The 14,809-nt window shown below is 32.6% G+C and overlaps 1 protein-coding gene and 2 non-coding genes across 6 annotated transcripts in view; all 3 read left to right on the top strand.

Annotated features, from left to right (window-relative positions):
* LOC119076793 (lachesin) overlaps window positions 1-14,809 on the top strand; it is an 80,217-nt gene that overhangs the window by 52,862 nt on the left and 12,546 nt on the right. For all 4 annotated transcript variants that reach the window (XR_005087702.1, XM_037183782.1, XM_037183767.1 and 1 more), the window contains exons 4-7: window positions 12,872-12,942; window positions 13,015-13,086; window positions 13,798-13,862; window positions 13,949-13,989. Coding sequence is in view for 3 of the 4 variants with exons in the window: in XM_037183782.1 (XP_037039677.1) it covers window positions 12,872-12,942; window positions 13,015-13,086; window positions 13,798-13,862; window positions 13,949-13,989 (249 nt within the window). In the remaining variant the exon portion in view is untranslated. The remainder of the gene's footprint in view (window positions 1-12,871; window positions 12,943-13,014; window positions 13,087-13,797; window positions 13,863-13,948; window positions 13,990-14,809) is intronic.
* On the top strand, window positions 395-468 carry Trnan-guu. Its single transcript has one exon. It is a non-coding gene; the product is annotated as a tRNA-Asn (tRNA).
* On the top strand, window positions 698-771 carry Trnan-guu. The gene has a single exon. It is a non-coding gene; the product is annotated as a tRNA-Asn (tRNA).

Here is a 14,809-nt window from a genome sequence, read left to right as displayed (position 1 = left end):
GCCGCAATAAAATTTTTAAAGTATTTAAGCGCTGCTCTATCTACTACACATAATTCAATTTAAGTAAATATCACAAAATAATATAATTATCATCTTGAACCAATTGACACTCAGTAATCTATTCGGTAGTCGATTTTGCTTATCAAGATACTATGTATAAATAACAGCGGCTAGTTCAATAAACAAACATATCTCCAACACACGTTTTGTCACAGTTACCGAAATAGCTCAGATACAACGAGTGTCTGTGTATTTGTGTGTGTACACATTGTGCTTACTATAAATATGAATAATAAAATACCTACGATCAGCAACCATTACGATTAGCACATCACAATGAATGTTGTTTTTTTTTTTCATAACGGTTGTTCCGTTGAGGTTACGACAGTGCGTAGCCTCCGTGGCGCAATTGGTTAGCGCGTTCGGCTGTTAACCGAAAGGTTGGTGGTTCGAGTCCACCCGGGGGCGTTTAAATTTTTTTGCAATCAAGGTATAAGTTTCCAATCTCTTCTTATTTGACCTACGTCACAGTTAAGTAATCAGTTCATACACAACTCGTATGTTCTTGCAATATTTTAATTATTCATGATTATAACCTACGATAAGTAATCGTCGATTACCAACCACTATAATAGTTATGTCACCATGAACGTTGTCTACAGTTTCCATAAAGGCACATCAGTTCAATGGACGCACAGCCTCCGTGGCGCAATTGGTTAGCGCGTTCGGCTGTTAACCGAAAGGTTGGTGGTTCGAGTCCACCCGGGGGCGTTTATTATGTTTTATTTTTAAATGTCTTCTATTAATAATAATCGTCTGCTACCAAGTTGATAGTACCAGCTACCAAATACGTCACTTAAAAAATTGTGTACAACAGCCTTTGTTGCGTAATTGGTTAGAATATTGCACACACGTTTCAAAGGTAATTCCTATCTATTTCATTAATTTGTATTCAAAACCTAAAATAATTTTTCGACATTACATTTATAGAGCTTTAAGTAATTACAGCTGCAATGTAATGTTATTTGATAATGGTATTCGTGCATATTCTATAGGAACACGAGTTACCACCCCAAGGATGGGCTTGATGTCACAAAATTATATTAATGTACAAAGACATTAACCTTTAACTTAATGCAAATAATCTAAAGGTTTGATTATATGAGGCTATTATACCTCGAAAATAAAAAAGCTTTGATGTTCGTTTTACTTGGCATTCATGTAGATTTTCTTTGTTTTGTTAACCTTTTACAGATGGCAGTATCATATTATATGTTGTCGACAGCAGTGAGAAAAATAAACGATGATCTAAGACTAATATAATCTTTTAGGGCTCGAAACAGGTCGTGCAAAATAAACTTAATCGTCTTTATCGGCAATATAGGATATATCGGAAATTGATTGGAATTAGTACGATTTGTAGTCGACATCAGTAACTTTCAGTTTCATATATCGTTACTTACAGTTCACAGTAGGGAACGCTTTAAAATTAAAATCTTTGAACCGGTTAACTTTAGGTTCGACTTGACAGATCAACCTGAATCTTTTTTATTTATTTAATCCTAAATTTGTACCTGTACATGACACAAATTCCATGGAGTGGCTACTATTCTTAACAAAAATTACCCTACTCTATTTATCCAGAACCATGGAAACTGGCCTGATTCAGGAGAATCAGGGGAAAACATTATCTATTGTTTTTTATTCTCATTCGAAAGAAGATAATAAATCTCGTCCAACGCTTGGGTTGACGGCAATGTACCGAGCACAGAAGCTGAATTTCCACGTTGAATGTCTAATGTCTATGGATAGTCTCTGCCGAAGGAAAAGCGTAGCTCTCTTCTCGTTAGTGACATTCGAGATTCTCTTGCCTAATTCGGAAACAAATTGATTTGCATGAGGACCCCATGGACCAAGCGTTTCAAAACCTAAAGGAACAAAGAGGTATTGGCCAATTAAAGAATTATATAGTGTGATCTTTTTATCCTCTGCCGTTTTTGCCACCCAACCAACATGTCTTGAACTGTTCATCAAATACGATTTTGCAGTTGTGTCTCGGCAAGTTGCGTCCCATAGCAAACATTTAGCCTGATGCCTTTATACAGCTCAACCCATGATAGCCATAAGAATCAACGTCTTTGCCGCAGATGCATTTATGTAGGGTTGCCATTCGTCCTCTTTTTAGAGGACATGTCCTCTTTTTTCGTCTAATTCTTCTTTTTTGTATAAATTCTAAGAACATCACTTTTTTCACACAACGTCCTCTTTTTTCTAAAATATTGTTAAATTTTAGCAAAATTAACAGATGTGGTCAAATTTTACGGAAAAAATTTCGCTTGCGCAGGTATTTCTAAAGCTACATAGTTTCTACAGCATTCGAATGATATAGTTGACTAGTCCTCGCAGTCAAAAATTCGACTCCATATTTAGGAATTAAGGAAGCTTTAGCATTATGATTGGGAATTTTTATGTTTTTATATGCATAAAATAAGGAGTAAACCAGGAGTATTAAAAAAACGAAATTAAGTTGAAATCGAGTCATATTCTAGCAGCAATTTAAAAATGCAACTAAATTGGTGTGAAATAGGCAGATTGTAGGAAATTCGTGAGAAACGGAAAGGTTTTAGAAAATTTTCCTACAATGGTCAGAAACAGTCAGATTTCAGAAAATGTTCCTGAACAAGCCTAGATTTGTAAATTATTAAGAAACACGTTTCTTATTTTTTAGATTTTTACTTCGAAACAAAAATGGAGTATCGAAAAAAACTTATGAATAGACCGTGTGCAGTATAAATAATTTATTTTTAATTGATGTAGATTATTATTCTGTAGAACAAAAGTGTAAACAGAATATCTGAAAAATGTCTGCTTGATTTTATATCTCACTTTAAAAGCTGTAATTTGAATGAAAATAAAAGGATATCCGAACCATTCTAATTCATTCTAATTGGATTCTTATTAAGATTCTAATAAGTGGGATGGCATCGGGATGGCAACAATATTTTTCAATAATTTCTATAAAAAAAATTAAATATTTTTTTCAATGGTTTTCACGGTAAATCTTCTTTTTATTAAAATATGAAACTTTTTTCTCAAAATCGCACACGCTCTATTTCTTCTGAGATAAGTGCATGTTTGTAGCTTACAGTTCAAGAACTCCAAGTAAAGTTAGCAAAAAACATAAAAGAATCACTTTTCTGGAAAATAAGGAAGAATATGAAGATTTTTATAAAAAAAGGAAAAAAAGGTCATGTTTACAAATGGTAGGTACTGAAACCTCGGATTCGCCTCAAACCAAATGAAATTTTAATTTTAACTTTTCTCACTAATTATTTGAATATCTATTGGTCCACATAGAATAATAAAAGAGCTAAGACTCTAGATTTATCCTCTTTTCGTCCTCTTTTTCGAATTAAAAGGCGTCCTCTTTTTGTCCTCTTTTCTCGTACAAAATGTCCTCTTTTCGAATTTTCAAAAATGGCAACCCTAATTTATGGGGGTGACAAATTTTTGCTCCGATTTGTAAAGCAACCGAAATTCTTAAGGTGTCGGTATCGAGGCATAGACCAAGAGATGTTGAAGGTAAAGCGCTCAACCACAGTCCAGATTCTTCTTGAGATGATGCTAGTAAACGGGATTTCTGGCATGCATCATTTTTAAATGATTCGCCTGAATCTTATTTAACAGTGAAAATGGGCAACAAAAATCCTCACAATTGCCATTAAAAATAATTTTACAAGACCTGAAAATGACCAGGTCCGAGCTAAGTGAAATAGTATGTTGTGTTACAAGTATTGTAATGGGCGCAGCGAGTAAGAAAAATTGGGTCGTGTGCTGAAAAAAATCAACATTACAGCACGTGTAACACATCATGCTTTGTGCCAACCGAGAATTGAAATAGACAAATGCCCAAAAAAGCATAATTTCCATTGTAAACAATCACTATTCACATTGCTTTGCATTTTCTAAAAGAATGCTGTAATAACTCATACAAATTCCATAACAACACTGCTTTAAGAGTTGAAATATCCCATCAAACTCGAGGGGTAACTCACTTCTAGATTAAATGGATTAAATGGATTAAATGGTATTAAATGGATTAAATGGATTAAATGGATTAAATGGATTAAATGGATTTAATGGATTAAATGGAATAAAAATTGAATTAAATGGATTAAATAGGAAAAAAGTTCATTTTACCAAATACTGTAAAAGTCTTAAAAATTGTTGATTTTGATCGAACCACGTACTACAACTCATACTACAATGTTAAAAAGCGAAAAAATCCACTTTTAGGAGTTTTTGGTGTAAAGTGGATTAAATGGATTAAATGGATTAAATAAATTTAATACCATTTTTCACAAAAAATTTTTTCCTATACCTCACGAGTTCTTAAACGAGCTGGGGATCGTGCAAATCTATTTTTCGCAATTACTTTACAAATTTTTCAGGTCGGTAGCCTAATTATTTCGGTAAAACTAATTTTTTTTTTTTGGATTAAATGGATTAAATGGATTTAATGGATTTAATGGATTAAATGGATTAAATGGAAGTGCGTCACCCCTCGATCAAACTAGTGTTGAAATTTTCGACTTTTCAATCTAGTTATCGGTATAGAAATCCGTCGTATTTCAATTCTCGGTGGCACAATAGTATGTTGTGTTACAAGTATTGTAATGTTGATTTTTTCAGCACTAGATCCAAGTTTTCCTTACGAGCGGAGCGAGTAAGGAAAATTGGGTCGTGTGCTGAAAAAATCTCATTACAATACGTGTAACACATCATGCTTTGTGCCAACCGAGAATTGAAATAGACAAATGCCCAAAAAATCATAATTTTCATTGTAAACAATCACTCTTCGAATTTGATCGATCACATTGCTTTGCATTTTCTCAAACGAATGCTGTAACAACTCATAGAAATTCCATATCAACACTGCTTTGAGTGTTGTAATATCACATCAAACGGGCGCTGAAATAAGTTACTTTACAACACTAAAATGAGTGCTGAAAAGAGTCGTTTTTCAATTCTCGGTGGCACAAAGTTTATTTTGCTAACATCTTGGCCAAAAATAAGTCATTTAGTTTTATGATCCTTTCAGAATGTGTGCCCGTTGAAGTATCTTTTCGGTTGTTAAATTCCGAATTTGAAGATATTAGAAAGGGTTAAGATAGGTTTTTGTTTTGAACAATGCCAGCCTTTCATGTCTAGTTGGAAACATAAGTCTAAATAAATAATATATTAGTCCACATGTTAGTCCACCAGTATGTATTTGTATGCTCTTACAGAAACGCTTTACTTGATACGGACAGGGGACGTTATTTATACAAAAATTGTCAGAGACGCAATTCGTTCGTATAACAGTGTAAAATAAAATCTCACTTCTGTTTCCATTAAATGTCAATGCTCTTTACTGCAAAATGGGGAAGCAAAAGAAATGTGGCAAAATCTATTAGCAAACTCTCCACCAGCTTAATCAAAATTAAGTTATAAAATATTAAATTCGTTTTTTTTCTCGGTACTTTAAGCGAAAAGTTATGTGCAAAACCAAAATATATTTCAATAAGCTTCTTCCATTCTAAAATAAATCCAATTTAAAAAGTTTTGCGAAAAAAGAAGAGAATTTTGATTTATATTATCCTTGTGCGGACGCCAATCATTTGTACCGCTTGGTACGGTGGAAAATCCCGTTATATTTCAAATAATTTATATAGAAGAAGAAAAAAAAAAACAAGAATGAAATCTTCTAAAATAAGAGCTAAGTTGTATGTTTCATTGTATCGTTCTTGTGTTGTATGAGTACCAGGAAAAAAAGGGAAGCGAACACAATTTTATTTTTGCAACAATATTTCACAAGTCGCTTTGATTTCAAAGTTTCCACTTAAAAGTGCAGTTTTGAAGCGAAGTATAACACAAATCCTTTGTATACAATTTTTATTTATTTTATTCCTTTTCATTTTTCATTTGTTTTCTGTTTAAAACTTTTTTCCTATTCCATATCCAAGGAAATAAATTTCCAAACACAAGAAAAACATATTCCTCATGCTTATGATATGATCTCGATGTGTGATTCGAATAACACGAAAATTTTCCCACTTTGATAGGTATTTTCATTTGAAAAGTTTTCGGGAAAAAGCTTGCAGCGCTACATTCAAATATAACGTATCCGTACACAATTGTGTCTGTGTATGTCTACATACTTTCAATTATTTATATAGTGTCACTAACGTAGCCATGCATACACAAAGCATTGCACTGTGAAAATTGACAATGCCAAAATGTTATTCTGAGAAGAGACGTACAGATTACCCTTACGCTTTTTATCGGTAATGTCGTTTGAACGCGTTTCTTTATACAAAAAAAAATCTTTCGAATTTGTAAATTGTCAACACGGAAAATATCTACGTAAACAAGCACTTAATCTAAGAACGAACTATTGTAGTGAAAAGATTTAGTTGTCAGAAGCACCTTGGTGCAACTGAAAGGAATGTTATTTATGCTTGTCTATAACTCAAGCGAATAAACTTGTCGGTAATCAGATAGGATGTCAACTTTAAATATGTTTTTACGGAACAGGTATGCATCGTTACCTATAATGATGGTAAATTTTTTACTGATCCGATGCAATTATAGTTATAAACTTGTAATCATTGTTTTCTACTGCTTAAAGTAAATGGAATAATTTGGATTTTGAAATATGGTAATCATATCTGATCCTTTGTATTATTTTCAACTATATTCTAAAAAAACTAAAACTCAACTAAAATCTCAAAAGCTCAAAATACATAGTCTACTTTGGATTTGGGACCATGTGACTACGTATTTTCAACTTTTGAGATTGTTATTTTCACCAGGGAAAGCTTGTACATTTGCCATAATTAAATGGGCTTAAAAAAATGATGTTCTGTCTCTTTATTAAATATATCAACAAAAGCTTCTCCTCTTAACATTTTCTTCAACAATTTTAACTTATGCCTGTTACAAAACGTGTTGTTACGTTATACCTTTGGAAAACACCGCGCCATGATTGATTACATTACATTATTCGCCCATACATTCTGCAGGTAAAAGATTTTAATTGGATTTACCTGCAAATAGACCATAAATGGTTAGCACGTCATTATGCTATCTTGTAAAACAACCGTGTAAAATTCAATGTCAGTTAATGCAAATCCATATCCATCATGAGCTGAGTAGCATAAAACGTTCCAACGGTTTGCGTGTTGAAATGTTAAATGGAAAAGTCGGAAAATCAATTCATGTTTATTATACTTTATATTCGTGGAGGAAAATCGCAAACTCGTGAAAATATTTAAACCTGTTGAAATTGTTCTGAATGGGGAAAAACTTTAATTTTGTTTTTTTGTGTACAATATAAATGTGTGTGTATAAACGTGAATTACATGTATATATAGGTGATGTGGCATAAAGAAATCAAATCGCTAATTGCATACCTAATTCAACATTCATAGAATTACAGTAAAAATAACATCACACGGCATATAATGGCTCGAAATGGTGGAAAAACCTTTTGGATAAAATGAGCTTTATGTGTTTGATGGTTCGGTAACACAACAAAATGTTATGTGTGTTGCGTGTAATGTATAGCATAAGTTCGTGTCTTTAATTAAATAAATTGCGCTCTTTTTCCGTACTGTATAGGGTTCATTTTCACTTTATTTTTTATTTTCTCTCTTTGTTTAGAATGTTTGTTAGTTTTGCGAGTATTTAAATAAATTTGGAATTCCGAATCGCTTAATCCGTAAACGGTACTATTTTATAGTACCTACTGCACGGCATTAATTCGCTGTGTGAATTTCTTCGTCTAGCAGGTGCAAAATCTTATACTTAGAAGACAATTTTTCTATTTATTGTCCATTCAAATCATAATTATTAATTATTCAACAGTTTGTCATATAGCGGAAACCACAAGAAGTTAGGTTTGCATAATTTTCTAATCTACTCATGTATTCGTTTGAACATTGTTATTTTAACTAGTTGGATAATAGCCTTTGCCTTGGCATTGGCAATTTGTCTAACTTAAAAGTCTAAACGATGACGTAGAACTGTGGGGTTAAACATACCTTAAATAGAGCCGAGACCTATTAGGTTAAACCTCTGTCTTTTTTTCATTTTCTGGTTAAGGTACTCGAGTACTGCGCGAAACTGTATTTAGTTTCCGGATCCACTAGTCAATTTGAGTACAGATTGTTAGCGCAAGGGATAGCCGTGTTAAAATGGTTTACCTTGACAACATGGCTATAATCGAGAATTCGACATTTTTGAATGGTGATATGTCCAAGACGAAGAGAGTACTCTTTGAATGGCTATATTGGTAGAGTATTGCATGCTATTTGGTCCGTAACTTGTGTTTTTGTCCCCTTGCACCTGAAAGTATTTCTTCAAATCAACAGAAAATCAAAACATTTAAACAAAAAGAAGAACCTAAAAAATCTAACATTCAACGCAATTCCCCTATTTTTTGACTTCAGAACAACAACCACAATTTCTGTGTTTAAGAACCGAGTTAAGTATCTCTATGAAATTTAAACGTTGCACTTGATCAGTTGATGCAACATTTTTTTTATTGCTTTTCTCTTTAATTTTCTTTTTATATGTAAATATATACTAGGCCCCACCTTATGGGTGGGTCAGGTCCCTTCACTGACTGAATAAATATTCGTAACTTGACGGTTGCGTGTATAAAATCCTACAAGAACTGTCAAGTTACGAATTCTTTAAAGTTACGAAAATACGACAATCTGCACTCTGGGCGTCGATTCTCGTGAATTTAAGAATTCCAGTTGTCACCTTAATGCGAATGTCCATACGATTCGTAACTTTTAAGATGACAACTGTTAAGTTACGAAATCTTAAATTCACGAGAATCAGCGCGCTTCTTATTTTCTTATAAATTGCGCATTCGCTTTATTATATTACATTTTTTTTTCTTTCAGAAAGTCCCATTGTCTGCTATAAACGGTGGTGAAAAGATTTCTTGATTATGTATTGAACGAGTCGTGTGGATTACGGCCCTCGCTTCGCTCTGGCCGCAAAGTCCACGCTTGTTCAATTTTTTGTATACAAACAACTACCACGAAATCACTCAAAAAAATCTTTTCGAAATAAAGTCTAGATTGTTACTCCAATACTTTCCATTTACTAACCTAAGCCTCATGAATTTCAGTCCTAGTCGATTAAAAAAAAAATATGGAAGGCCTCGCTTTGCTCTGACTGTAAAGCTCACGTTCGTTTAAATTTTCTAAATTATGAGAATTTTTTTAGCAATTAAATCTACTGAAACTCGGCCTCATTTGATCATGAATAAAGTATGTAACTCGTGTGATTACGGCCCTCGCTTCGCTCTGGCCGCAAAGTTCACACTCGTTGATTTTTTTTCTAGCATAGACAACAATAAATGACACATAAAAGTCTTTTCGGAATAAATAACAGATTATTACTTCAGTATTTTCCATTAACAAACTTAACCCGAGTTATTTCAGTACTTATCAAACAAAACTTTCTTGGAAAGTCGAAAATTAGTACGTATGATAAGGCTATTATTTAGACAGATAATCTGTTTTTTTGGAAATCCGTTGAGGATTACTTAAGTTATCGTGTTATCAAGCGACAAGACAAAAATTCTTTTGGGAATATCTCAGAGATCACCCGTCCGTTATAACCCATCTTCGAACTTAACCTCACGAATGTAATTCCCCGTCGAACAAAAAATAGTTTTTGGAAATCCATTGAAAATTACTCAAGTTATCATGTTATCAAGCGACAAGACAAAAATTCTTTTGGGAATATCTCAGAGATCACCCGTCCGTTATAGCCCATCTTCGAACTTAACCTCAGTAATGTAATTCCCCGTCGAACAAAAAATAGTTTTTGGAAATCCATTGAAAATTACTCAAGTTATCGTGTTATCAAGCGACAAGACAAAAATTCTTTTAAGAATATCTCAGAGATCACCCGTCCTATATAGGACCCATCTTCGAATGTAATTCCCCATCGAACAAAAAAAGGTTTTTGGAAATCCATTGAAAATTACTCGAGTTATCGTGTTATCAAGCGACAAGACTAAAATTCTTTTAGGAATATCTCAGAGATCACCCGTCCGTTATAACCCATCTTCGAACTTAACCTCAGGAATTTAATTACCCGTCGAATAAAAAAAAGTTTTTGGAAATCCATTGAAAATTACTCGAGTTATCGTGTTATCAAGGAATGAACAAAGTGTGACAAACATTTTCTGTATTTAAGGTTTTTGGTCATACATTCATGTATTTTCAATCATAGTAGTGTAGTGAACATTGTGTGACAAACATTTTAGAGTGTTTATCATCCGTAAGACCCATGACTTTCAGTCAAGGGAATAATATGCAAATAGGGTAGTGGCCTGTATATTAATCGAAATAAACAAACAAACAATCAAACCTGTTGCAAAAATTTATGAATTTATGCTATACGTGTAAACAAGAATAAAGAAAAAACATTTACGAATAAAGATTTATTTTATCTATTTATACTGTTACAACTGATAAGTTGCTTATATATATAAACTTTCTTTTTAAAAAAAGCTTAAAAGCTTAAATGGAATTTTATAAAATTATTGGAAATGTAAAGCTTCGATTATTGTGAATTGATAAAATACTTTAAAATGTGAGAGTTGTTTGTTGAAACTTATAAGAACTTTTGTTGGTTGTTTATTTCCCTTATTTTATATGTAAAATGTCTTCGAATTTTGTGGAACGAATTTGGAACAAATGATAAATGTGACGATCTTATTACACAATACCACAATACCACTACTCTTCTATTAGATTTTAACTATTTTATATATAAAATATTTCATTCTACAGTCAGAGAAAATAAGGAATAAGAATAGTATAGCACAAAGAACAAAATTTTAGAGCACTCACAGTTCTCATCCTACAAATGTGGAGTGGATGCCTTATTATATTAATTGAGAGTATCTTTGATTGCCAGATTTATGAAGCTCTTTCTTTGTTGTTACTTGTGTGCACACGGAGCTTTTACTTAATGAGTAAATTGTTGTGGGTCCAAATATGTGTATTTTGTTTAAATTCAAGATTGTGCTAATTCCCTTTTACAACACATTACAAACTTTTTCAAAAGAGCTAGCGTATTTCGATCCCGTCGAATTTACTACTTCTTTCATTAAATTGTCGCCAAGAATTTATGTATTATACTTCATTTGTTTTACCATGTATTTTGCTACACAAGACAAGGTCAGATACAGTTCATAGCTCATATTTTTCATCTTTGTGGGTAGCAGATGATTAACTGTTTTTAAAAAGTTAACTTTTAACGAACGTCAACATAAAACATGAAACATACAAACAAAATTTATGAAATATCCCCATGCAAAGCAATACCAAATGGTTAATAAAGTCTTTCATATATTTCGGGTCATTATTTTCCCGTTCATTGCTTTTTCGCGTCAGTTATTTTGCAAGGGAACGTTCACAGAAGAGCTCGATTTCGAAATTGAGGGATAATGTCGATTTATTAATAATCCAAAATCTGATTTAAATTCGTGTAAAAGTCGAGGTAAAAGTTTTACAGTAAAAAGTGTTTCTGTTTTGTCCCTCGGGCTAGAAAAGATTTTTTCAATTTAACGAAAGACTTTTTGGAAATTTAATAATCTTTGGGAAACGGCGATGCGTATCGGTTTCGCTGTTCAAAAATGACTAAAATCAGTCGTAATCCTGTCATTGAAACAAGTGTATTAACCTGTTACTGACGACTATCATCTGTTATCGATAACGAGTTCAGGAATATCAAACAAGCATGCGGTCTTATACTGCAAAAAACATATTCATGAAGTCAAAGATTTGAAACCAAGCCTTTGAAAATAGAAAGAAACAGGTCCAATAGTAAAACTTCTGACCTTTTTGCCCGTCTGTGAACTGCTTGTAGATAGATACTCCGTTACTGAAGCATAAAAGACCATCACGTCTTTGATGAACGTTCCCCAATACCCACCGAAAAAATGTATTAAAAATATTAGAAGGAGTAAATAACAACATCACCATACTCCGTAGAATTTCGTTTCGGAGTCAGAGTCAGTTTTAGCTTATTTGTCTTTTTCAGATTCCATTTTATAATTATAATTCGAATATTTTAATAAATGAAAAAAAGAAAGAAAAATGTTCAACAGCTCTCGAAAATGTAATTTCGAGAATCCCTTGCCCTTTCTGCTCATTCCGTGGATGCCAGTTTCATCAAATAACAAGAGCAACATGAAAACTGATATAAATAATTCATATTAATTCACAAAATTCAAATATTCAAACAAATCCCTCATCTTTAGCAAGTTATCCCAAGCTTAGGAATGTAAATTAAAATTAAGTTTTCCTGCGTTTAGGATGCCAACCCCTCGTCACAACAACGGTTATTCTTTCTTCTTCTTTTTTTTTCTTCTGTTTTCGTCTTATTCACTCAACATTATAATACCTTTTCTTCATGTAGCACTTCGATGCTATTTTTCATTATTTTGAATAGTTTTCCATCGTCATATTGTGGTGTGAGACATCAGTGTTGCTGAATGCTGATTTTCATGCAAAAATGTTTTTACAGCCGAAGTATGTCGTACGGAAACATTGATCATAATGTGTATATATTCTGGGTAAATGAATTTCGAATCATTTTCCTCTGTCGAACGTTATAATAGTTATTTATAAACAACAAAATGCCATAAATATTTCATGACCTAATTATGGGAAATGTTGTATATTTACATAGTTGATCTATTTTATTCCATTCAAACACCACTGACAGCATTCCGCATTTATATTAAGATATTAGGAGAAGTATAATATCCGAACATCATATCTTGTTTCAGGTGGCATGGATTCACATAGATAGGCAAATGATATTGACGATACATCGGCATGTTATATCTCGAATACCAAGGTATGTTGTATACATTTCGTATTTGAGTTATTATTATTACATTACTTATAACGCATTGATGATAATATACAGATACAGCATCACATATGACAATGCTAATACATGGCTTTTACACGTCAGTCAAGCACAACAGGATGATCGAGGGTAAGTTTTGTTATTCCATATAGAAATGTGAATGTCCACAATAGGGTGGATTGAAATATGCGATTGAGAATGGTAAACAAGGAACCATTATGCAGAATTGTTGTGAGGCGAAATCTTCGTTTCAGATTTAAAATATTTAAATTATTCGAATAAAATCCAATCCAGCAAGATTGTTATCGGCTTAGTCACGGATAAAAGTACTCGACATCATAACTCTTTTTGTGACAAGGAAGTTACAAAGGAAATTGAATATTTTTTATGTATAGAAAATTGCGGCATATGTTGAAAAAAAAATCCATTTTCTAGGAACAAAATCATAAAGAAAAATTCAGTTTTTTTTCGTCGTTTAATGATCTCAATTTTCTTTGTAAAAGTATTTGGCTCAATCTTCTATATCTTTCCGATATTTTTTATGAAGAAATGCACATTAAGCTTATTGCTTTTCTTTTGTCGAAGTAACTGTTTGCCATCGGGTGCAAATATAGTGTAATTTTAGCCGAACTTGTACTATGAAGCATATATGAGAGCATACCCCATGCTATTCTTATTTGATCCAAGACAACAAAAAAACAAACCAATCTAAAGCTATTAGATGAGTACAAAATCGCACTTTCGATCTACCCTAATTAGCATGTTAGCAACAATACTCTTTGTATAACTAAATGGAAAAAAGTCAAACATAATTAATGCGATGTTCCCTCCTTTTGATAGATACTACATGTGTCAAGTAAATACCAACCCGATGATAAGTCAAGTGGGATATTTACAAGTTGTCGGTAGGGTTATCGATTGAATAAACATTTCCATTTTGCGAAATGATAATAACAAGCGACGTGATTTAATACGTAAATTTCATTTGCAGTGCCACCGAATATTTTGGACATTGAAAGCACTCCATCATCGGTATAAAATTTATTTAAAAAAAAAAAATCTATTTCCAAAATTAGAAATTTTACCGACTGTAGATGCAATATGTCCGTCCGTAGCATTACCATATATCTAATGGCTCTGTTATGAGATTAGTCCTTCAGGTCATTTTAAAGCAAATATAAAGTGACGACTGTGAGATGTGTTGTATTATGAGTAGCAGATAGTACACAAGACAGCACGATAGAAACTGAATTTTGCCGGAATCTATATTTTTAAACAGTCGTGTGTGAGGGCATATATTTGGAAACAAATATTAGATGACAACAACAGTACGTCCATAGTTTTATGTATAAAACCATTAAAGTGTTCTAATATCACTTGACACAATGTCATATATGCAAAATCGCTTTCGTGATCCCAATGATTTTAAACGTTAAACCATACAGGCAACATGTTTCAAATTTTTAAATATCATTTTAGATGATGACCGACCGCTTCGATAAAGTAGTTACTTCAACCGAGTGATAATAGTTATTTATGCAACAAGTTGAGAAATGGGGTTGTTTTTGTCACTAGATGTGATGTGATATTATCGAGCGAAGCTATAAGCATTGGATTTTAGTGTCGGGGGCGAGGGGTAATCACTGATTTACTAGCTCAGTAAATCACGGTAAATCACGGTAAATCACAGTAAATCACAGTAAATCAAGTAAATCAAAAATGAAGTTTCTACTAAATTTGAATCTATTTACTTCAATTTGTATTAGTTCATGAAATTTATCCTATATGTTTACGGCCACGATACTTCGAAATGTAATCCAGTGACAATTAAAAAATTTTCAAAAATTTTTCA

Source organism: Bradysia coprophila, chromosome III, assembly GCF_014529535.1.
Source record: "Bradysia coprophila strain Holo2 chromosome III, BU_Bcop_v1, whole genome shotgun sequence".
Lineage (NCBI taxonomy): Eukaryota > Metazoa > Arthropoda > Insecta > Diptera > Sciaridae > Bradysia > Bradysia coprophila.
Note: the sequence above shows the minus strand (reverse complement) of the source record. Positions and strands in the feature narration are given on the sequence as shown.